The sequence below is a fragment of the Diplotaxodon limnothrissa genome, linkage group LG5, assembly GCF_057381915.1.
Source record: "Diplotaxodon limnothrissa isolate DT_005_m linkage group LG5, D_limnothrissa_male_GT1.1, whole genome shotgun sequence".
Classification (NCBI taxonomy): Eukaryota; Metazoa; Chordata; class Actinopteri; order Cichliformes; family Cichlidae; genus Diplotaxodon; species Diplotaxodon limnothrissa.
The window spans coordinates 14,312,080-14,335,679 of record NC_140600.1 but is presented as its reverse complement, the minus strand read 5'-3'; the positions used below and the strand labels follow the sequence as shown (position 1 = coordinate 14,335,679).

The window sequence follows — 23,600 nt, the reverse complement described above, 5'->3', positions numbered from 1 at the left end:
TTATGTATTTTACACATACATATACACGTTTATATATAAAATACACTTCAAAAGTGTTGGTTATTTGTTCAATTGGTCGTAATTAGGATTTTTTTTTTTGTCAATCATTATCATGAAAACTGGAGAAAAGTTCCATGTAGAACAGGAAACCTATGATTGCCTGTGGCAGTCTTTCACAGAAAGACTTGAAGGCAAAAACTAAACTCAAGCCTACCCTGCCTCTACCAAACAAAAGAAGAAGAAGAGCAGATTCACCCGCTCCTCAGTACAAAAAAAAAAAAAAGAGGAAATAAAAGTTTTACAACTGACAACAAGTGTATGTGCCTGCAGCATTTAACTCCAGGGTATAGCTCAAATTCTCATTAGCTTTCCTTGCATCCTCATAGCTGGACGGCTGAGAAGACCAAACTGAGCTACTACACAGCTTCTTCTCAGTTCCTTGAGGAGCCCGAGAATCACGAGGTTTGAGTTCACTCATTAAAGGCTCCTCTGTCTATTAATCATCATACTGGATGATATTTAACTCGCTACCAAAACCTATAATCTTAGAGTAAACTCTCTAGTAACACAAGAGTGATTACATGTTAGGATTTGTACAATTTTGATCAAAGGGAGTGGAAACATGGAAACATTGGAGGTGGGGGGGGGGGGGGGGGATTAAAAAAAAAAACAAGGAAAAATAAATACAAAGCAAATCAGAATATCAGCAGGGATGTGCTGGTCTAATCACACAGTCCAAAAAAATTTAATATGCCCTTCCCCCCCCTCCTAACAGAACAACACTGCATTCAGCAAGCTTGAACATATCTCCTTTACATCATCTCAGTGAGGATAAGATGAACACACAATCCCACTTTGATTGGATCCTTCTTTTATACTTCTGACTGGAGAAGTTCTTTGTGATTGTTGTGGGCTTTTCCAACATCAAACAGTTCTCTAGGTTCAGTCCATTTATATTAATAGTCTCTCCAACCCTTCACCCTCTCTCAACCTTATTGCTGTCTGTTTAAAGACATGGTCATTTTTCACAGAGAAAGTGGTAAAATGCCATCTGTATGTACAAAAGCAAACCAGCAAAAAACCACAGCCTAATCCCTGCAGGTTGAATGTAAATCCTTTAGACAATGAGAACTTTATTCTTAATGTTTTCCAGAACTCTTCTGACGTCCTCAGTGGCAGACCTTGCAGCAATTGAAAATTAGTAATAGTCTGTACATTTTTATATATATATATATATTTATATTAAAAAAAACCCAAAAGAATAACAAATAACAAACAAAAAAAAAGTAGCTGAAGTGCAAAGGAATTGTTTAAGGAGAAAGAACGGTGGAATGGTGGACAAATATACACAACAATAATACTGAAAGCCGTGATAAAATGAAGAAAATATCATGCTCCTGAGTCCAAGTGTGAGCAAAACAGGGTGACAAAAGGTACACCGAAAACAGAGAAGGTTGGAAGTTGAAGAGGGATGGAGGGACTGGATGAGTAAAGGTCTGGACGAAGATGTAGTGACAAAGTGATGGGGGAGAAGAAGAGGCTAGCTCCACAATCCTGCGTAGTTGCCGTGCAGGCCAGAACAGAGCGGTCCACCTGCTACAAACAGCTTGGTGCCAGAGTCGTCATAGCAGTGGGTGTACACTGCATTGGGGAAGGAATGAATGTCTGAGAAGTAACTCCTCCACGTCTCATCGTGATTCTGAAAGGAATATTAGAGGGTAAGTGGGCAAAGACATTGCACATGTACACCAACTACAGTTTGACTGACCACAGTTCACTGCTTGATTTGGAAAAAACAAAAAAACAAAACTGCATACCAGCCAGCCTTTTCCCGTAGTGAGCTTGAGGATGCCATCTCCAGGGCACTTCCGATACCCTCCGTTTGGATTAAAAGGGTTCTCCAGGAATCTCTGAGCCCGGATGTCATAGAAAAGAAGAGAACCTTGGCCAGTACCCACAGTCACGATGTGCTCATAGAAACTCACTGAACGGATGCCTGCACAGACAGAAAGACATGCCAATGTAAAGCTACACAGTCAACATCTACCCTCCCACCGTTTGAGCTTTCCAACTGTCGGAATCCTCTGGAACTCTGCTTTCATTTCTAACCAGACAGAGTATGTTACAACTTTTATATCACGGTGAAAAATACAATTGTTATGGATATGTTTGACACATTGGAAGGCAATCATCATTTAAACTTCATACTAAGCAAGTATGAAGGTGACTTATATTTAGGGCTGAACGATATATCGCATTTGCGATAATATCGCGACATGATCAAGTGCAATTTTCTAACCGCAAAGGCTGCGATTATACTCTGGACATGTCCAAATTCATGGGCTGCATCCTCCTGAGGCCGCATTTGTAGACCGATTACGTCACAGCGACGCGCCGAAGGCTGTCCAAATTACTACCATATCCCAGAATTCATAGCACGGCCCAGCCAAACTCCAGTTTCCAACAATGGCGGCCGCTACTAAGTTTTAAAATTACTCATACTAATCTTTCTGGGTCACAAAATAAACTTTTAAAATATTTTCAGGCGAGAAAGTAGTTGTGTAAACATCAAATATCTGCTCGGTTTATCAAGATATCCCATATTTGCAAAAGTGCTTCGACGTTTTCAGAGGCGTCTGCTACCCACCAGCTCGACAGCTAGCCGGGAGCTCGAGGGTTACTGATGCGGCCGAGAACGGCACAACTCCCGGCACATCATTTTCAGATCACCGCGGAGTTTCGCTGCTCGGGTTAAACGTAATATATAAGTCACTTAGACAACCTAAAAATGTTATTGTTGGGCTTTTTTCAGTGTTTTGTTTGTTCGTGAGTAAATCGGTTTGGCTGAGATTAAAGTTATTAGATTAGATAAAATAAAACTTTATTAATCCCCCGGGTGGGTTCCTCCTTGGTTTTCACACAGCTGACTAAACGTCAAACAGAAAACTTATTAAACAGAAATATGAGACAGTCGAGAATTTACGCCAGTGTCTGGTTATATTTTAGATAGCAAGAAGCAGACGGCCGAGTTTATTAAACTCCACCGAGACAGCGGTGACGCTAATCAGAACTAGACCGTCCAATTTCACGCCTTTAAATTTTAAAGACGTGTTTGTGTGTGTGTTTATACAATTGCTATTATGTTTGCACTTTATGTGTAATGTTACTGACTGCAGAGATCAGTAAGATGTGTGTATTTTTTATTTATTAGTTTTATTTATTTAATATTATTTTTTAATTGAATGACTGTCTAGTAGTTCACAGATGTCGAAAAACTGAGTGTGGTAAAGCCACTGATTTTTTTTATGTATATTTCTGCAATCTGCACATTGTACTGACTTTCATTTTAATGTTTACACCAGGGTTCCTTGTCAGCACTTTATGCTCAGATGTTTGTAAGCTAAAAATAAACTATTGTGTATGTTCAAATATACTGTTGTGATTGAAGAAGTTAAATAAAAATGTCAGTCATCAATTCATGCATCACCTCATGTCATCATAACAGAGGTCTGTCTTCCAGGAAAGAACAGTTTAAAATTAATGTAATATAGTATTGGCCATACTATATGATGTATTGCTTGTCTTTGTTTAATAATACAGAAGACAAAGACCTTAAAAAATAATCGCATATCGCATCGCAATCGCAATATTGGGGCAAAAAAATCGCAATTAGATTATTTTCCATAATCGTTCAGCCCTACTTATATTGTGCCATCAGTTGAAAACTAACTTAAAGGAGAAACCAGTAACACACCCCAGTGGTAGTGGTACCAGGTCAATCTCACACACACAGTCCAAAGATGTGCATGGTAGGTTAACTACATTGGCTGCAAGTAAAAATGCAAAGTAAAAAGTTTTTTTCCCCCTCGCTGTCAAAGACTAGTGTTAGTTGCATTGACCAACAAGTCTGAGTGTGGAACATCCTCTGCCCTTTTGGCCACCTCTTTCAATTGCAAGGTTTGCAAATACCTTGCGTCTATTTTATAAACCCAGACAGGTTGCCAGCATACTACAATCAATCTGAGTCAGTCTGCATCACTGAACGCAACTCATCTGTGACATGTCTCTTTGTAAAAGGGGATTCACCTCAACTGGTTTCTAACTGGTGGTATTCGGGATACCTTTATATATAAAGGCAAGGCTGCTGAGCACTGTCATGTTGTGATTAAAGCGCATTATTACAGTAAATGTCATTACTTGTGGAGGAAATTATCAATTTCGGTTTCAAATCTGAAGTTCTGGCTGCCCTCTGAGTGCAAGCAGATACAGTGGCTTGCAAAAGTATTCGGCCCCCTTGAACTTTTCCACATTTTGTCACATTACAGCCACAAACATGAATCAATTTTATTGGAAGTCCACGTGAAAGACCAACACAAAGTGGTGCACACGTGAGAAGTGGAACGAAAATCAGACATGATTCCAAACATTTTTTACAAATAAATAACTGCAAAGTGGGGTGTGCGTAATTATTCAGCCTCCTGAGTCAATACTTTGTAGAACCACCTTTTGCTGCAATTACAGCTGCCAGTCTTTTAGGGTCTGTCTCTACCAGCTTTGCACATCTACAGACTGAAATCTTTGCCCATTCTTCTGTGCAAAACAGCTCCAGCTCAGTCAGATTAGATGGACAGCGTTTGTGAACAGCAGTTTTCAGATCTTGCCACAGATTCTCGATTGGATTTAGATCTGGACTTTGACTGGGCCATTCTAACACATGGATATGTTTTGTTTTAAACTACTCCCTTGTTGCCCTGGCTTTATGTTTAGGGTCGTTGTCCTGCTGGAAGGTGAACCTCCGCCCCAGTCTCAATCTTCCAAGATTGCCCTGTATTTGGCTCCATCCATCTTCCCATCAACTCTGACCAGCTTCCCTGTCCCTGCTGAAGAGAAGCGCCCCCAGAGCATGATGCTGCCACCACCATATATGACAGTGGGGATGGTGTGTTCAGACTGATGTGCAGTGTTAGTTTTCCGCCACACATAGCGTTTTGCATTTTGGTTTCATCTGACCAGAGCACCTTCTTCCACATGTTTGCTGTGTCCCCCACATGGCTTGTGGCAAACTGCAAACAGGACTTCTTATGGTTTCCTGTTAACAATGGCTTTCTTCTTGCCACTCTTCCATAAAGGCCAACTTTGTGCAGTGCACAACTAATAGTTGTCCTATGGACAGATTCCTCCACCTGAGCTGTAGATCGCTGCAGCTCGTCCAGAGTCACCATGGGCCTCTTGGCTGCATTTCTGATCAGCGCTCTCCTTGTTCGGCCTGTGAGTTTAGGTGGGCGGCCTTTTCTTGGTAGGTTTACAGTTGTGCCATACTCCTTCCATTTCTGAATGATCGCTTGAACAGTGCTCCGTGGGATGTTCAAGGCTTGGGAAATCTTTTTGTAGCCTAAGCCTGCTTTAAATTTCTCAATAACTTTATCCCTGACCTGTCTGGTGTGTTCTTTGGACTTCATGCTGTCGTTGCTCCCAATATTCTCTTAGACAACCTCTGAGGCCGTCACAGAGCAGCTGTATTTGTACTGACATTAGATTACACACAGGTGCACTCTGTTTAGTCATTAGCACTCATCAGGCAATGTCTATGGGCAACTGACTGCACTTAGACCAAAGGGGGCTGAATAATTACGCACACCCCACTTTGCAGTTATTTATTTGTAAAAAATGTTTGGAATCATGTATGATTTTCGTTCCACTTCTCACGTGTGCACCACTTTGTGTTGGTCTTTCACGTGGACTTCCAATAAAATTGATTCATGTTTGTGGCTGTAATGTGACAAAATGTGGGAAAGTTCAAGGGGGCCGAATACTTTTGCAAGCCACTGTAGAGTGAATTTCTGTGTATGCAGACAGCAACAGATGCTGATGGACGATTTCTGCCTATTGAAACACAACCTGATCATCACACACTTCCACTTAGTTCCATTTTATTTCCATCCTGATGCACCACAGTCACTTTCAAGACAGCAACAGACTTTATGCCGTTGCAGATGAGTTTGTTCCACATGGTCTCCAACCTCTTTTCCCCCCAAGTGTTACTGTAGCATAAGTGCACAGAATGAAGTGTTGTAGAAATATGTATGTGTGAAAAATAGTTTGTCAAGTACTTTGAGTAAACAGGCTGATAAAATGCTAAATCAAGCTCACGCCACTGTAAATTTATTGCCACCAATATGGAAAATATGTTAAATCACAACTTTACCACTCTCAGTGCCAGAATGACATTTTCTAACCTGACTGAAAGCACACTTAGTTCTACAACATGCAACATATAAATAACTTCAGTCAGCGTTTTAGATAGCTCAACTAATCTTTGATTGTATTACTGGCTCACTTCAAAAGCCAACAGGTGACTTACCACTTCCTCTCTCTCTTGAACTAACTGACTTGATGCTGTGTGTAGGTTGCCGTGGATCCAGAAAAGAAACATGGGCTTGAGAGCCTACAGCATACACTGACCAGTCCTGTCCATATGCCAGGCACACATTTTCTTTGCAATGAGGCAGCTTGGTGGACAGTATCTAGAGAAACCAACACAGACTGTTAACACTGAAGAAACTGAATTACAAAATCCTAGCATTATGAGAGAACTATTTATCATTTTGATCGCATATTAAAAATAACTAGCACTTTATTGGAAAAAGAATTACCAATACATAAAACTATAATTTGTCAATCTATGTACTGTACCTTGGACAAGTTATGCTCAGCTTTCCAGAGGTGGAAATAGCCATCCAAGGAAACAGCACCCAGTTCCTGGAAAAAAAAAGAAAAAAAAAAGAAAAAGAGGAAATGCAAAAGGAAAAGGCAGGTCATAATTGGCTTAGGTCTAGAAAAACTGACACACTCCTGTGTGTCAGTTTTTCTAGACCTAAGGCTTCAGAATTCTAAGAGCTGTCGGTCTTCGTTTCATAAATGACTACCCTGACTTAGCGATGGGTAAATTTGTTCACCGTTTTAGATGCCATTAGATACTGTTTTGAGATGCAATTTGACAAACCTCAGATTCAAGTTTATTTATTAACCTAAATAACCTTAAAGTCCACAAAGAAAAGAAATTGTTTGGTGATGTGAGGCTGAGAGAACAAGATAAATCTATACTACATGTAAAAATTTAGAGCAAAGGCGTTTCATTAAAAATATTTTTAACTTTTAAGGAAAGATAATTGTTAGGTTAGCTAAAATTATAGCCATTATAAACAATATATAAAAGTTTGGTGCATCCAATCTTTTGTCGTCCTAAAGAGCAAATTCAGCAAAAGGAGACTTTGTTGCACACAACAGTCGTGTAGGTGAGTCTTACTTTATGGTTGTTATTGAAGGCCAGAGCACGGACTTTACAGTTGTATGGGTTGGTGTACTCCTTGGGGATGTCCTTGAGGGCACGGTGGGAGATGTGGGCATAGGAGGGCACTGTCTCCTCATTTTGACTCCTCTCAGCCTGGCTCATTACTTCTTCTGTAACCTCCCACAGTCCCATGGAGCCATCTCTGGACCCTACAGATTAAGACAAACAGAGCTCATGCCTATAGACTATGTGCACCTTACCATATGCTACTTCCGGTGGGGAAACTCCTGTAGGGCGCTTCGTTTCCGGTGTGATATTCGCGTCTTGTTTACGGTCAGATTTTCCAAGAAAAGTCAACCAAATGGATGAATCAAGCGGCGATTTACATTTCTCAAGATGTCTTGGGCATTTACCGAATATATCTGTAGATGATGCTCATCGACTTATCGATATTTTACCCTTGCGCCTCAGAGCAAAAGAGAGAAGGGATTGAAATTTCTCAGTACTTGTATATAGAGTTCCCTCGTTTATCGCGGGTGTTACATTCCAAAAATAACCAGCGATAGGTGAAATAGCCAGCTTTATTTTTTACAATTATTTTAGATGTTTTAAGGCTGTAAAACCCATCACTACACACACTTTATACACTTTTCTCAGACAGGCATGAACAGTTTCACACTTTTCTCTCTTGTTTAAACTCTCAAAGTTCAAACCTTCGTAAAAAAAAAAAAAAAAAGTCCATTATAGAATGAAACCAAAGATCAAAACCTGTTTTCAGTCCCAAACATTTTTTTGAGAAATAAACAAACAGTTTATTTGTTTTTCTATAAATAATAATGACAGATTTTAGAACAAATGAATTTAACTTTAAGCGTCATTGCTTAATTTAAGCTTAATGCACTTTATAATCCAGTGCGCGGTATGGTAAAAAAAATAAAATAATAAAATACAGTGCAAAATTGCACTAAAAGAATCTGCGAAACAGCGAGGCTGCAAAAGGTGAACCGCGTTATAGCGAGGGACCACTGTAATTGTGAAGATAAGTCACAACATACCCTTGGTAAATACTAACATATAGAGACCCTTACCTGCAATCATTTATGTATTTTTTATATCCTCTGGCTTTTTTTCACGGTTTGTTGACATGCTGTGTAGGTGTGTACTGATATCGACATAACGGGGAAACATCTGGCTTTGACTATTGTTCGCCTGTACTTTGAATGCTGGACATTTCCTGTTTAAATCATAAGAACTGTCACTATACTGTGCTTCTGAGTGTGGACGATGTGTCTTCTGCATGCAGTAATGCAGTTCTGCTTGTGTTGAGTGATGTAAACAAACAATCGATCTACGCTCTTCAAACATCAAAATTGATCATTTGATTTTTTAATGACATAGCAATGGTGAGCGTTCCCACCCACTGCTCTTTGTAACTTAACGTAATCTTTCCATTTTTGTATTTTAGACATGACTTTTGAGTCCACCTTCGCAGTAGCAATTGACTGCAAAATAAAGCTACTGGAAATGTACAACCCTACATCCGGTCTTAAAACAGGAAGTTAGCATTTTCTCATGCACAGGGTCTATTATTGCCTATACTACTGACCTACACACACACACACACACACACACGCACAAGCCTAGTATGCCCCTACAGAGTAAACTGATTAATACCCATGTTCCCTCCAATGTGAATCGTGCTAACTCACCAGAAACTGCCATGTTGTCACTGATCCATGCTATTGAGAATATCCAGTCATTGTGACCATCCTGAAAAAACAAAACAAAAACAAACAGCTACAATGTCAAAGATATACAAGCTTGTACGTTTGAGGCTGGATTTCCAAATAAACACTGCTACAGTATTAGCAAAACATTATTTCAGCATTTCATTCTTCTGTGCCTGAAGGAAAGAGAACCTTAGGGAACCTGCAAGGTCAGAAGTGAAAAGCTCACAGTTAGCATGTCACAATATTCAGGCACAGGCTGTTAGCATTCAAATACACACTTAAAATTACTTACTAATCAGTGTATAGTGAACAATTTAGTGAGTTCAACATTTTTACAGTGCCTTCTAAAAGTAATGTGAGTATACTACGCTCACTTGGCCACCACTACACCTGTTTAACTGCTTGTTAAGACAAATATCTAATCAACCTCTAATCAAGTCATGCAGACATGGTCAAGACGATCTGCTAACGATCAAACAGAGTATGAAATGAAAGGCGATTTCAGTGACTTTGAACACGGCATGGTTGTTGGCTGCCTAGGCTGAGTAAAAAAAAAAAAGAAAAAAAAAAGTAAATGGCCTGTATTTATATAGCGCTTTACTAGTTCCTAAGGACCCCAAAGCGCTTTACATATCCAGTCATCCACCCATTCACACACTGGTGATGGTAAGCTACATTGTAGCCACAGCCACCCTGGGGCGCACTGACAGAGGCGAGGCTGCCGGACACTGGCGCCACCAGGCCCTCTGACCACCACCAGTAGGCAACAGGTGAAGTGTCTTGCCCAAGGACACGACCGAGACTGTCCAAGCCGGGGCTCGAACCGGCAACCTTCCGATTACAAGGCGAACTCCCAACTCTTGAGCCACGATCGCCCAAGTAGTTCAGAAACTGTTGATCTACTGGGATTTTCCCACAAAACCAGCTCTGGGGTTGACTGAGAATGATCTAAAAACAATAACAAAAGAAAAATCGCCACACTGCTTCAACCTGATTAGACAAAAGAAAATTGAAGAAGAAGAAACAAACAAATAAAACATTGCCTTGTCTCAAAAAATGAGAATTTTCTAGTAAAGAACAAGCATGAACCATCCAGCCTTGTATGAATGCTTTCGGGTGCTGGTGATCGTATTATTGTGGTGTTGAATATTTTTTTGCCACTCTTTGGGCCCCTTAGTACCAATTAAGCATTGTTTAAATGCAACATCCTATAAGAGTATTGTTGCTGACCTTTTATGACCACAGTGTGCCCATCAGCTGATGGCTGCTTCCAGCAGAATAATGTGCCATGCCCCAAAGCTCAAATCATCTCACACTGGTTTCTTAAACATAACAATGAGTTCACTGTACTAAAACGGATTGAGATCTGGTGACTGTGGAGCCACAGTCATCAGATCTCAATCCAATAGAGCACCTTCGGGATGTGGTGGATCAGCAGATTCACATCATGTCAATATGCACAGCAAGGATCTGTAAGGAATATTTCTAGCACATAGTTGAACTGGTGCCTCAAAGAAATAAAGCAGTTCTGAAAGCAAAAACGGGACCCAAAAAGTAGCACATTACTAGTTGTCAGTATCCTGGCACTGCATACCATCAGTCACTGTGCCAAAGGAAACATGACAAACTGACAACAGCAATTGTGCAGCAGACATGATAATTGTGCTGCAAATAACAACGAAGAGACAATGATCAGTGTAGTGACAAGATATATTTTTCATTTTGTTAAATAGCTCACTATACATTCCTCTACATACAACTGCCTGTATATGAAGTATTTAATCAGTAAATTGTTTTGGTCTTACATAAGTTGTAACATGTTATGTTGGCTTCATGTTTTAAAAAGATATGATGATCAGACAGACTTGTCACTTCATTAGACTATATTCATTCATTCAGACATTGTAACACTTAACTCTATATAGTTTTAATGGCCAAAAACAAAAATGTCCATTAAAGTTCTAACCATTTTCCTCACCATTTCTTTAGAATCTACATCTGTAGCTTAATGACTGCTATGACATGCCTGCCAATCAACACAGAAAACCATCTGTCAACACAATCCCAGACCTACTTGATTTATTGACATCTCAAAAGACACTACGTGATCGCACCTCTGCAATCTTGGAAACGAGTACAAATGAGCAGAGTGGTATTACAAAACGTTGGATTTAAAAGGGAAGCTTAATGCAATTATGTGTTTCCAATTAACCTTTTATTTTACAGTGACTTCACTCCATTTGTGTGGAGAGGGTACCATGCAGAGTGGAGCAGACATGGAAAAGGAAAACAGCATTACTGTCATTACAATGACTACTCATTATACTACTGAATAAGTGGAATTAAAGCATCTCAGCAATTTTGAATGCCTAAAATCGCTAGAACTGTTTAATGAATGTTGTCTGGTATATGGAAAGTTTGATATCATTTCTAAAGCAGGAAAAGTGGATTAATCACTATTATCAATAACCAAATGTCAGGAAACAACCAAACAGTTCAAACTACTTACATCGCCAACACAAACAGGGTCTAGTGTAGGGAGTTGATAGATGGCCAGGCTGTTAGGATTGTCTCCTCCTGTGGCAAGCAGTGTCCTCGAGGGGTTGAGTTCAATAGCGTGGATCCCACAGCCTTGCTGGTCCAACCGGGTATGGGAGATTTCTGTTAAGTGATAATTGCGACCAGGCACCACTGGACCCACCTCCCCAGAGCCTCCATCACGACACTCCCTGTCTTTCAGCATGGGAATGCGTGTGATCTGTCCTGTCAGTACATCAACTACAAAAAGCTGAAAGTACATGAAGAAAATACAGCTAGTTGGCCAAAAATGTGTGAGGACAATTGAAAAAATTCTGACTAAGCTCACTCAAGAATGTTTACTTGATTTAGAGCTGATTTAAGATCGATCTTTATCTCTTTATAATGAAATTAAATGAGGTCATGTAAACCTACTGATTAAGTGGGATTTCTGGCAAACATTATTATAACATATGGAAAAGCCTAACTAGCTAATATAGATCACAAATAAAAAGGGCATCTTACCGTGTTGCATTTTGTCCCACACACCACCTGCCGATGATTGAGCCACTGTGAGGCAAACACTTTGTTGAGCCGCCCGAGAGAAAACTCCCTCTCCTTAAGAATGCCGGGGAGCCTGCCGGCTGCAAAGCCACGCAGGCTCCTCTGGAGCCTCAACTCATGCTGTTGTTGAGGTCTGAACTCCCGCCCCCGCAGAGCACATACCACAGAGCGTCGACTGCACCACCACTGCTGGGCATGACGTGAAGAACAAGAAACACGGCTTCGCTTGTGTGGCGCCTGACACCAACCCAGCTGTGAAAAGAGAGGGAAATAAAATTAAAAACAAAATGTCTTAGTTATTATGTTGAATGTGCAATTTTGGAGATTGAATCATAAAAACAAAGGGATTACTATTACCAACACAAAACAAATGAGATTTGAATGTATGTGAATTTCAGACTTCTTCGTGCCTATTTCAATGTCTCAGCTTATTCATGCTGAGCCATACCCATCTATCTCCCACATGACTGTGGACACAGCTTGTACACAGAGACTTGAGAGAATTATCAGAGCATTTACATTTGAACATCGAGTAGTTGAGCTGGCTGTCTAAAACGGTTGCAAAGTCAAAGGGTTTTTGTGGGGTCTAATGACAAACTGTAATATCACTGATGATAAACACTTTTCTAAAAGGGTTTTGATCATGTCATGTTTGTGTGATGTTTGTCCATTAATACATTCATTTAACTTTTGCAACAATTAGTGGCTTTCTTGGCCAATGAATACTAAACTCTGGCCATATGATTAAAGCACTATCCACATTTTACAGTTTACAACCTCAGCGCTTAAAATGTTAAATAAACAGAAACAGAATCAGACTCATACTGTGTGCGATTGCTTTGGGGCATTTCAGATCCTGAATATGGGCTAATATGTAAACATATAGAGGCACAGGGTCCCCAGGACATCATTCTCACTGCTATTAAGTACACACTAGTGGCAAATCAGACTACTTAAAAAAAATAAATCATCTCATTTTCCATCCAATACAATTACAAATGTTGATTAATAATTCTCTCACACTAAGCAAACCAATTATAAGCCGGATCACAGGTCTTGAACAATGGAAGAAAAACACTCAGTATTTATGACTTTGTATGTCAAAGGAAGCCATTGTGCCATGTTGTTTTTGTCGTTCTTTCTTGTACTGTTTGAACATTTTGCCGGTTTTGTTCAATGCTGGAAAACTATTCTGACAATCTGACTCAAATCTACCGATGACGGTGGCTCCATGGGCCTGAGAGGTGCACTAGAAGCAGGTCGTGATTACTGTGACCAGTCTCACACGTTCTGGTTCAGGTCAAACACGTTTTTTTCTGATGTGCTGGACTCAGTACTGGCTATTTTGGCATGCCTACTCGATACGGTATTTCATTTGTCGACAAACGTCCAATTCGGGGCGTGGACGCAACCAATCTACGGTTAGTCCGTACATACGGGAAATGGCTAGTCAGCTTAACAGTTAACGTTTCAGCTAGCGTTAGCTGTATAGCTATCTATGCCTGATAACACTACTGAGCTATTTATAAGATCAAATCTGCTTTTATTTTTGATCGGAAGGTGACGAGAGACGGCAATATTAGAGAAAAGGACTGCCAGCAGTATCCAGCCAAATCTGATAAAGAGAATAATAGCACAAATAACGTGGCTAACATTAGCTGTCAGATTGACAACGGACTGCCGTTGGCTAACGATATGTTAATATAAGCGGGTACTTTCAAATCGAAATATATTATGTTATTTTAAACAATACAGAATTGTTACTGTTTGTTGCATGCTTTTCCCATATAGCGAAGCTGTTAAATGTTATAATGCAAGTAAAAATCTGTCATAACATCTTATATCAGCTAAATCTGGCTAACTCACTGCTAATTAGCATCCCAACATAACAGTTTAGCTAGCTAATATGGACCCGCACCGGTTTCCGCCTACCTGTTGTTGGTCCTTGGGCTCTCCTGCCTTCCTTTTCCTGCTAACTGTTTTCTTCGCCATAATCTGACACACACAGTTCCCTCACCCACATGGAGGGTAAAAGTGACGCTGGACACTGGATCATATAATGGCGATGTCTATTTTGTTCCTTGGCCCTCAAAGGCAGCGTCCAGCGAAGAGGAAAGGCGATCACATACGGGTGAGGTTCGTTAAATCGCAAACTAAAATTATCCCCGAACGTCCTCAGATAGCGTACTTACTCGCCTCTCAAAAATCTCTACACTCAGTCCGTGTAAACTATTCACTGCCGAGCTAGTAGCTTGCTCTTTTTCCTTGTCAGGTCGCGTCAGCGGCAACGGCGAAGGCAGCGCGCAGCCGCACTGAAATTAAACATCAACAAAAACAAGGTCGTACGAGAACGTCAAACGTGCTCGTTCACGTTAAACTGCGTGGTACCATTGACCCGATCGTGTGACGTCAGAGCTGTCGTTTGACACACTAGATTACTACTGTATTTTCGTTGTTGTTTTTAATATGGGTATTTTAACATTGATTTAAATTTATATTCAATATATGTTCAATAATATAGAGCTGATATCTATAACTGTTTAATTTGGTTGAAATAGCTATTAATAGTTTGTTGAAACATATTCTGTTTGCTCACAGATGGTATTTCTAAACATTTTACACATTCTTATGACAGAGACAGTGGTGTAGGGTGGCTTGTTCTCCAGTTGGAGTTGGCCATCTACCCTTCAAATGCCAATGCATCCCTGGGAAAGAAATCAACCCCCGAGTTGCTCCTGTTGGTGGACAAACACCCTATATGTGTGCGAGTGTGTGAATGTAAAGCCCTTTGTAGAGCCCCAAAAGGAGCTGTACAATGTTAAAAGGCACTGTATAGAAGCAGACAATTCACCATTACAGGCGGCTTACTGGATTTTTCCGAAGTTGACTTATTGTTGGCATGAGCACCCAAGTATGGAATCACAAAGCTGATAAGCACTTTAACTCATTGAACTCTAGTCTTGTCCGTTTTTATACCTTGATAAATGCAGGCAGGATACGTTTGGCCTCTCTGCTGTTGTATACTCTGCTGACTAGGCGTCAGAGTTGGATGTTTCCAGTTGCTAGTGACAATACCAATTCTCTGTATTTACTCTGTCTCTTCCTCTAAACAGAGAGAAAATAAATATAGACATGTTTCCTAACCTGAGAAAAAGAAAAAAAAAGAAAGAAAAAAAGCCATCTCAACACTCAAAGGATGTGCACATTTAATCATTTCCAAATGATAATGAGGAAACTGAACATTTTCTGAATCACATTGTAGGACTTTGGGAAAGACACTTACCCACCATTTATTATAATATTAAAATATTTCAATGTTCATTAGATGGAGACTGATCATCGATGGAGATTTAAATATATAAATGCTTAAATATGATCGCCTAAATGAGAAACCAGTTGCGCTTCATCCTTGCACAACTCCGATGTTAGAATGAAAGCAAAGGTCAATTGGAAGTTCAGATTAGATTTTTTTCTATAATCTCTCCAGGGTGTGGGGCTGTCAGAGAAGAGGCAAGTGGACACCAGCTTTACCTATAATTAACAAAGCTACGCGAAAGTCAAGTACGGACACTATAATGCCACTTGTGTGTTTGTATGTCTTCTTTAGCTTGGTAAATAGAAAGGAAGGCAATTAAAAGTTAAAAATAAAAAACTGAAACTTACTTGTTGACATTTCAGTTTCAAAAGGCTGGATGATGATGATTCAGCCTTGCTGAAACCAATAATGCAAAGTTTTAACCACCCCAACACTTTGGGAATTTACTGCAAACGTGTTCATCTTTGTTTGAATGGTACCGTGTATTTTTCAGACATTTGTCACTAATATCTTAGTAAAATAATTTCCCTATTGGCAAAATAAACCAAAAAAACAAACCAAACAGACTGATGGTTAGAAGTGGTCTCCTCTCATTTGAGCTAGTCCGAGTAAAGTTTCAGTTCTCTGAGTCACCCTTTGCTTACATTAAGCCCTTAATTGTTACCATGCCTTTCACAATCCCCATCAAACCAGACACACTTTTTTAATACCGAACTCAGCAGGTCCATTACCACGTGTATAAAAGATAAAAGAGGAATTCTTTTAAACAATTTCAACCCAATTGACATCATGGAAAATGTTTTCGACTTTTTCATTTAAATGTTCCGTTTAAGACTATGGAGATGTCGACCAAACTAAAATCTGAATGAACACATATCTTACTCGTAGGGAAAAACAGTGAACCAAGAAAAAGTATTGTTTGCGTTTGTGGTATGAAATCCAAAAAGCAAACAAACAAACAAAAAAAACAGTGTGTGAATGACAGAAATCTCTAAAATCAAAGCTTTTCCGGTAAAATTTCCAGCAAGGCCAGCAGACCATTTCTCCTCTCCCAAAATCACTTGAGGCTCAAAGTGCCAAGTCAAAAGTCAAACAATATGAAATGACTCTATTGCACTGTGACGTGGCTGCAAAAGCAACCCTCACATTTCTCTGTCTTTCTTTAAACCCCCCCCCACTGTTTTCCAGTGAAAGTTAAAACCATCACTTTTGCAAGTTAACATATCTTACATTATTATATCAACCTCTTTATTTTTAAATCAAAGTGTCAGTGTTCTATTTTAAATAAGTTGATAATTATGAAAGGTGTGTGCCCGTGCGGTATGTGACACATCAGTGCCAATACATCATGGGATATTTCTCAATTTCTTACACCTCTCCTACTCCTTCAAGCAGGCTTTCCAGTGCAGGTCAAAGAGCACAATGGGGCAGTAGTACTCTTGTGTTCATACTTATGATGACAAATGATCTATTAATGCAATTCCTAAAACAGAAAGCAAAGAAACTGAATTTGAAACCAACATGAAAAGTGCCCAAAATGAACTGTAAAAACCAACAAGAATGAGTGAAAGCATAAAGTAGAACAGAAACAGGTGCGGGCACACCAGCACAGAGGTCACTCCTTGCGAGTCAGTTCTCTGTCTGTGCTTTTCCCCCCTCTTTTGTTTTTATTTGTTAATGTAAAACTGTTCTGTTTGAAGAAAGCGTCCACAAGCCCACCTATCCCCTCCACTGTCTACTAGGTCTGCTGTGAGCAGTGGAAGATGGCAGGTTTTTTTTTTTTTAGAGATTCTAAAGTTCAAACTGGTCATTCGTGGATGCACCCAGAGTTTGTAACCAGCTCCTCCTTATTCGGCTTTGCGTTTAGTTTTGTTTTTTGCCTGCAGTCAGATAAACACTTCCAAGTGGAAGCAAATCAGAATGGCATCAACTGCCACAGCTCAGTTATTCCTCCTATTCACGAATATCCTAGCAGTACCAAATCCTGAAACACCCTCAAGAAGCATGGTTACAGTTTAACCTCCTCCACTCTAGGCACAGTCATTAAGAAGTGCTGACACACAATGCGGTTTAGCACAGAGAAATACAACAGTCTCCCAGCAGTCCCTTCCACAGCCAAGGCAAGGACAGGGCATGGTATGATAGGGCGGGTGGAAGGAAAGGGGCTGTTGGGTGGTAGTGGGAGGCATGCCCTGGGTAGAGCTTTGGTTAGCCAACTGGCTAGGTTCAGCTAGCCGTGGCACGAGCCATCAGGTCCTCCAAAGCCTTGTCCTGATCGTTGTTGTGGACTAGCAGCACCTCTTTGATGGTATCCCGCTCAAATCCCATTTCACCAAATCTTGACATCAGCTCAAGAAACTGCAATGCCTAGGAAGAGTGAAAAATATGTTGAAATTACATTGTTGTTGTTCTTATTGTATTCTTAAACCTTTTTAGCCTCTCAGGTCCACTGACAGTTTTTCCTCATCTTTTTGAGATGTATATTTGGTCGTACAAACCTTTTCTTCTGAGCACTGGTACATCTCTAAACATTCCTCCACTGCACTTTCATCAAAGCCACGTTCACACAGACGACCGTGGACAAATAGATAGTCCAGTACCTTGGACAGACAATAAGTAAATGTTTATTATGTGTGAAGTAAAACAAAAACTAATTCAAATACGCACATAAAAGACAACTTTAATAGCAATGTGGTACTAATAGGTTTTGTAAGTTTTTACAGTGAACCGAAATAACATCATATTAAAGTTCTTACTCTGTAATTCCTGCTCTGTGAGCCTATCATCTCACATTACTGAGTCACAATTCTACCTCATTACTCAAACTTCACCAGGTCAATGTAGATCACTTATACCAGTTATACCACATTTACTCATAATTTTCATAATCATCTAACCATGGACAAACATTGTATCATTGGTTTTAAGTATTTCATACTAGCTCTACACAACCTGATCTATTGCCTTAACTTTTCACAAAAAGAGTGAGTGGAGTGCAAAACATTTATTTTAATACATGTGCACACTGACAAAAACATATAGACAAAACGAAGTGCTAAGCACCAGGCAGCAAATAGGTTATGAATCCAAATTTGTGCACGTTGGAGTAGGAGGGAGTCACACCTGCTCCACATTCTGCCCTTGTCTTTGCATGGCCCGCAGGACGCCTTCATAAGAGTAGCCCATGCCCACAAGCGTCTCCACACACTGACGCTCGCTGGGAGTCATGCTGAGGAGGGCTCCACCACACGGTAGACCAGCAGATCCTGACCCTAGAATGGCCTAATGGCGGTGGGGGCAAAAGCATGAATATCAATACAGCTCAAAGAACTGTTTTTAACCATCCCTTGATATGCGCTTTTAATATTTTTATGTATCAAACATGTCGAGTCTTCATGAAGGGGAATGTATGTTTTCTACTTGCACAGTCAGCCCACACGCAGTGTATGGTTTTGGGACCAAAGACAAAGCAAAGTTTGGGCATTTTTTAAATTTTTAATTCTGCAGGTTTTTTTTAATATGGCACAGAAGCATTGAAATTTTGTAACATGATAAGTTAACATCTAAAGTGCATGGTAGACTATTTAATACACCTAAAGCGAAAAGAATTTCCCATAGAGCCATATTATTATTTTATTTTATTTTTTTAAAAACGAAAAAATAGACTTCACCTTGCATAAAAATAAATAGGAGACTTGCATAGTTTCACTGTTGCAGAGTAGAGCTCTGCAGCGTGCTCACAACACTTGTGTACGCTCTTGCCTGGTTAACCAAGTTTCATTATTATAGTGGAAGTTGCAGCTGAAGTGTTCAATGTATACACTGAATTATACTCACAGGCTTTGGTGTACCACTCTTGGTGTGGCTGGCTAGCTCAGGAGCAACAATAACCTGGGCCTTGGGCATGGTTGGTGGGCTGCCATTGGGCAGGTTCTGTCGGGGAGCAGGAACGGTGGTGGGGAGAGGAGTGTATCTCAGTGGTTCTGGGTCACCAGAATCAGAGAGCTTGGGGAAAGTCAGAGAGCGAATGTTACAAGGGCGATCGTCTGTGTCAAATGCTGCTCTTCCAGGATGCCCAACTCTGTCCATGTCTAGCAAGGCAACCAACCCGTTGGGTTTGTGGGCAAAGCCTGGTTTGGATGAGAGGCTGGTGTTGATGCTGGGTGGGGATGGGCTGTTTCCACGTGATGTTGGCCCTAGCTGAGAAATCTCTGGTGGGGAAACAGAAGGAGGATGCTGTGGCTGAGGTTGAGCTTGAGGTTGAGGCTGACTCTGGAGGATGTTTCTCAGTTCCTCCTTATCGTCTAAAGTTTTGAGTTCCAGCTTGTCAAAGGGATCTTCTTCCCGCTCAAAATCAGCTAAATTGAGGCTGTGTAGCTGAGGAGTGCTGGGTTGGGTGTTCCGGTGGTCAAAGCTTCGAGCAGGCAGCGGAGTGAGGATGGCATTATGGCTCAGCCCTGCAAGAACAGGGTTCAGCGCTGGTGGTGGAAGGTCCTGGTCCTCTGCAGCAGACTGGAGTTTCTTCCCTCCACCACCATCAACCTCCTGGGCCTTGGCCAAACGCTTCCTGCTCTCTGCCTCCTGCTTGGCTGCAGCCTCTTCTGCTCTGGCTTCTGCCGCTCTGGCCTCAGCCAGTTCTGCCCCCCAGCGCACACTACGTTTCTCGAGAGAAAAGTCATACTGTGGAAAAGAAGAATGATAGGTGTTAAGGGGTGAACAGGACACAAAGTAAAAGAGAAAATATTTACTGTATTAAATTGAGAATAACAGTAACACAAATGATTTCCTCGCATCTCATCTTCAACTACCAAAAATGATGTGCAGAGCTGCATTTATGCCACAGCTAACATCTGTGGGAAAAAACCCACCTTTGTGTCCGCCAATGCAGAGCCGAAGTCTGGCAAAGAGAAACCAACAGGCAGACCCACTTTGGCTGGACAACGGAATTTATCATTTATCTTGAAGGGAACATCATCAAGATAGCTGATGGGTCCTGTGCACATTAAAAAACAAGGAGAAAGTAAGTATACTTTACAGAAAGCACACTGCAGATAAAGGCACCAACAGAGCTAACAGTAAGACAACAAAGTACTAAAAATAAGTCCTTGCCATTGTTGTATGCATCTGAGCCAGACTTCCTTGCAGCCATTTAGAGTCTGAAAACAGAAATAAGCATGCTGGTTAGTGGTCAGTGAGAGTACCGTGATTTTTTTTTTAAATTTAGTGATAAAAGAGAGCAAAGGGTTATAAGCTATAGGCTACCATATTTTAAAATGTTGTGCCACTATGAAACCAGCACAAAGTAGACTTCCACAGCCTTTCTTCCACCAGTTTGCCAACATATGTAATATTTTGTCTAATATGGGATATTTGCACTAAAGTATGTTGTTTTGAGAAATGCCAATTTGACATGTCTAATTAAAGCACAAGAGAAATAACATGCCTTCATACTGTAGTGCAATTAATTTTAGATTGGAAATAGCTTTATTTGCCTTTGTGCATTATGTTGCCCAGTATCTTCAAGTTATATAATCCTGTTATTTGGTAATGCTGTGCAACAAAGCCTGACATTATGGACACAGACGTTACTGTTTTCAAATCTGCGAAACAGAGAACTTTGATCTGTGAGCTGGTGTGCAGACCAGCTTCCAGCAGAAAATATTTTGAAGCCGATTTAATTAACTTTGAAGTGCTCTGTGTTTTTAAAAGAAAGAGCATTTCAGATTTCCTCAGGCTAAAGTGGACACAAACACTGTATCACCTGGTTTACTGACACACTAGGATAATTTACCTGGCACTTCCTGAATAAATGAAAATGAACACCCAAGTCTACAGATGTTTACATGTTTTAGTTCCGTGTCACTTCCAAACAACTGAGACAAATCAATCATGATCACAAGACATCTCGTGATTGGGGTGCATCTATTTTATCAGATGTCTTAAGTACGAAGACGTTAGCTTAGTAGCGCCACAATAATTGGTAGGGTGTAGTAGTTGGTGATAACGTTATATAACAAAACACCGAGTCAATTAGTCCTCTATCTACTTTCACAAATGATCTTATAACGATTTCCTTCTGGCTCTGGTATAATGTTTCTGCTTCAAACCACGATTAGAGTTAAAACATATTAGATATTATAAATCACACGATTATAGTCATTTATAATATCGCAGACAGCGGTGGCTGACTCATGAAGGTAAATAAGTTTGAGTAACTTAACTGCGAAGCTAAAACGAGAACGAAAGCACCGCGATAATAGTCGAAAACACATTTTCAGACAGCTATGAGTTAAACCAGACTATTGCAATAGTCCCATCTTACACGTATGTGTCATAAAATATTCCCCCAAGTACGATATATTCGTAAGCTAGTGGCACTAAAGTTATGATAGCCTTAGCTTCAAGCTAAGCCAGTCTACACTCTTAGGGTACTTCCAGCTCAGCGCACTAACAGTTTCACAGTGACGGTGATAGTTAAACAAGCCAGCGTCGGATATAGCAGTAGTTTACTCGACATTTTAGGACTCTAAAAGCCAAATTATTTAACTCGCTGACAGTCACCACTAGATAGTGGCTAACTATCTTGGTGGAATGTCATTAAACCTTTTTTCGGCGGCTCCCTTATTTACACGGGGTCGCCACGACGAAAGATCCGCATATTTTGATTTGGCAGACACTAGATGCCCTTTCTGACGCATCCCAAAAGGGATGCATGTCTCCACCTCGACTCGAACCATATAACCGTCGGACGTTAGGCGAATATGTAAACCACTATTCATGCTAATAAGCTTAGCTTCGCCAGTGGCCTGTTTGTTATGTGGCCGGACAGGACAGGCTGCTGCCTGTGCTGCCACCGCCCCTGACATTAAACCGAGCTCATAGAAAAGAACATGCCGCTCTCACCAGTATCTGCTCCGTCTTGTTCTTTCAAAATCCAAACGACGCTTTATATCGCTGCCACTCCAATTTAAGCTAATCTCCGATTCGGTTTTATTTATACTGAAACCTCTTTCCTGCTTCAGCGTAGGTCGCCATCTTGATTTGTCAACCTCCCCTCCACTGGTTCCTGTCTGACGTCACTCGGATGCACGGCACAACGGCAGGCACGCGAACACAAAATCTGTTGATTTAAACTACACAAAATGAGTATTTTAATAAACAGTCACAGCCAGGTTATAGAATAACAATGTTGAGTGGTTGCTATATTATCGCAATGCTTATTTGACGTATGGCTATGGAAAGATTAAATATCAATTTAAGTCAGGGCTGGACTGGGACAAAAAAATCGGCTAGAGACCGGCCCACCAGGTATTATAGGAAAAGCCATAAAGCCTTTGAATGAAACAAAAGCTGTCGTGACAGTGATGTACACTGTCTTGTGTATGTAGAGGTGGCCCCATGATCGGAAGGTCGGGGGTTCGATTCCCCTGAACAGCTACCCTGAGGTACCCCTGAGCAAGGTACCATCCCTACACACTGCTCCCTGGGCGCCCAATGGCTGCCCACTGCTTCACTGAATGGGTTAAATGCAGAGAGGAATTTCTCCACAGGGATCAATAAAGTACATTTTCTTTCTATTAAAAGCTAGACATTTTAAATGAGAATAAGAAAGAAAAGTATTTCTTTGTGCCCCCTTTCCCTGTTACTGCCCTACCTGGCCCCCTGGCAAAACTTTGCTAGACCCGCTCCTGCACAGTTACCAGCTGTGAGCTATGTAGAAAAGGATCCTGGTGTTATTTGTCTCTCAGAAACAGTTCATAACTTCCCTTCAACTCATTCATGTCACCTAAAAGGTAAACCTGTTTCTCCATCACCTGTTCAGCAATGAAGATTCAGTAAGGACATCTCCTGGTTTCATCTTCATGTTTCCCTCTCACCACATATCCAAACCAATATCAGGACCAGCAGCTTTACAGCTGTGGCACCACCAAGCATCAGCTGACACTAGAAATTAATATTAAATAAATTCTAACAACAGCTGATCAAGCTTAAACGTGCTGCTGTTGTTTAGCGCGACATCCGCTGGTTTCTTCTTATTGGCACAAAGTGGGAGATAAACAAACAAGAGAGACGGGACTTGTGACAGAAAAGCCGATCAGCTGATCATTGATCAGTTTCATGATTGAAGTAGCAACAGGAGAGGGAGGGGAGAGAATGAGCGAAGAAGAGGCAGCTGTGCAGC

The 23,600-nt window shown here is 40.7% G+C and overlaps 2 protein-coding genes across 2 annotated transcripts; both read right to left on the bottom strand.

Moving 5' to 3' along the window:
• Window positions 1-649: 649 nt before the first annotated feature.
• Window positions 650-14,409, bottom strand: dcaf12 (DDB1 and CUL4 associated factor 12). The gene is made up of 9 exons (XM_085353100.1): window positions 14,035-14,409; window positions 12,064-12,354; window positions 11,531-11,809; window positions 9,001-9,061; window positions 7,307-7,500; window positions 6,694-6,759; window positions 6,362-6,524; window positions 1,818-1,996; window positions 650-1,699 (listed from the first exon to the last, which is right to left on the bottom strand). The coding sequence occupies exons 1-9, from the start codon at window positions 14,092-14,094 to the stop codon at window positions 1,541-1,543; spliced, it is 1,452 nt and encodes a 483-aa protein (XP_085209226.1). The 5' UTR covers window positions 14,095-14,409; the 3' UTR covers window positions 650-1,540.
• A 960-nt stretch (window positions 14,410-15,369) lies between these two features.
• Window positions 15,370-22,466, bottom strand: ubap1 (ubiquitin associated protein 1). The gene is made up of 7 exons (XM_085353103.1): window positions 22,322-22,466; window positions 20,528-20,574; window positions 20,287-20,411; window positions 19,256-20,098; window positions 18,542-18,700; window positions 17,917-18,018; window positions 15,370-17,785 (listed from the first exon to the last, which is right to left on the bottom strand). The coding sequence occupies exons 2-7, from the start codon at window positions 20,565-20,567 to the stop codon at window positions 17,645-17,647; spliced, it is 1,410 nt and encodes a 469-aa protein (XP_085209229.1). The 5' UTR covers window positions 20,568-20,574; window positions 22,322-22,466; the 3' UTR covers window positions 15,370-17,644.
• Between the last annotated feature and the right edge of the window lie 1,134 nt (window positions 22,467-23,600).

What these genes read in the sequence shown, in the direction of transcription:
- dcaf12 (XM_085353100.1), bottom strand. Translation starts at nt 14,094, where the DNA reads ATGGCGAAGAAAACAGTTAGCAGGAAAAGGAAGGCAGGAGAGCCCAAG. An exon ending in CCTTCAATAACAACCATAAA is followed by an intron (nt 6,760 to 7,306) that starts GTAAGACTCACC and finishes TTTTTTTTCCAG; the next exon opens with GAACTGGGTGCTGTTTCCTT. An exon ending in CTGAGCATAACTTGTCCAAG is followed by an intron (nt 6,525 to 6,693) that starts GTACAGTACATA and finishes TGGTTTCTCTAG; the next exon opens with ATACTGTCCACCAAGCTGCC.
- ubap1 (XM_085353103.1), bottom strand. Translation starts at nt 20,567, where the DNA reads ATGGCTGCAAGGAAGTCTGGCTCAGATGCATACAACAATG. An exon ending in CTCAGATGCATACAACAATG is followed by an intron (nt 20,412 to 20,527) that starts GCAAGGACTTAT and finishes TAATGTGCACAG; the next exon opens with GACCCATCAGCTATCTTGAT. An exon ending in AAGGGCAGAATGTGGAGCAG is followed by an intron (nt 18,019 to 18,541) that starts GTGTGACTCCCT and finishes TGTCTGTCCAAG; the next exon opens with GTACTGGACTATCTATTTGT.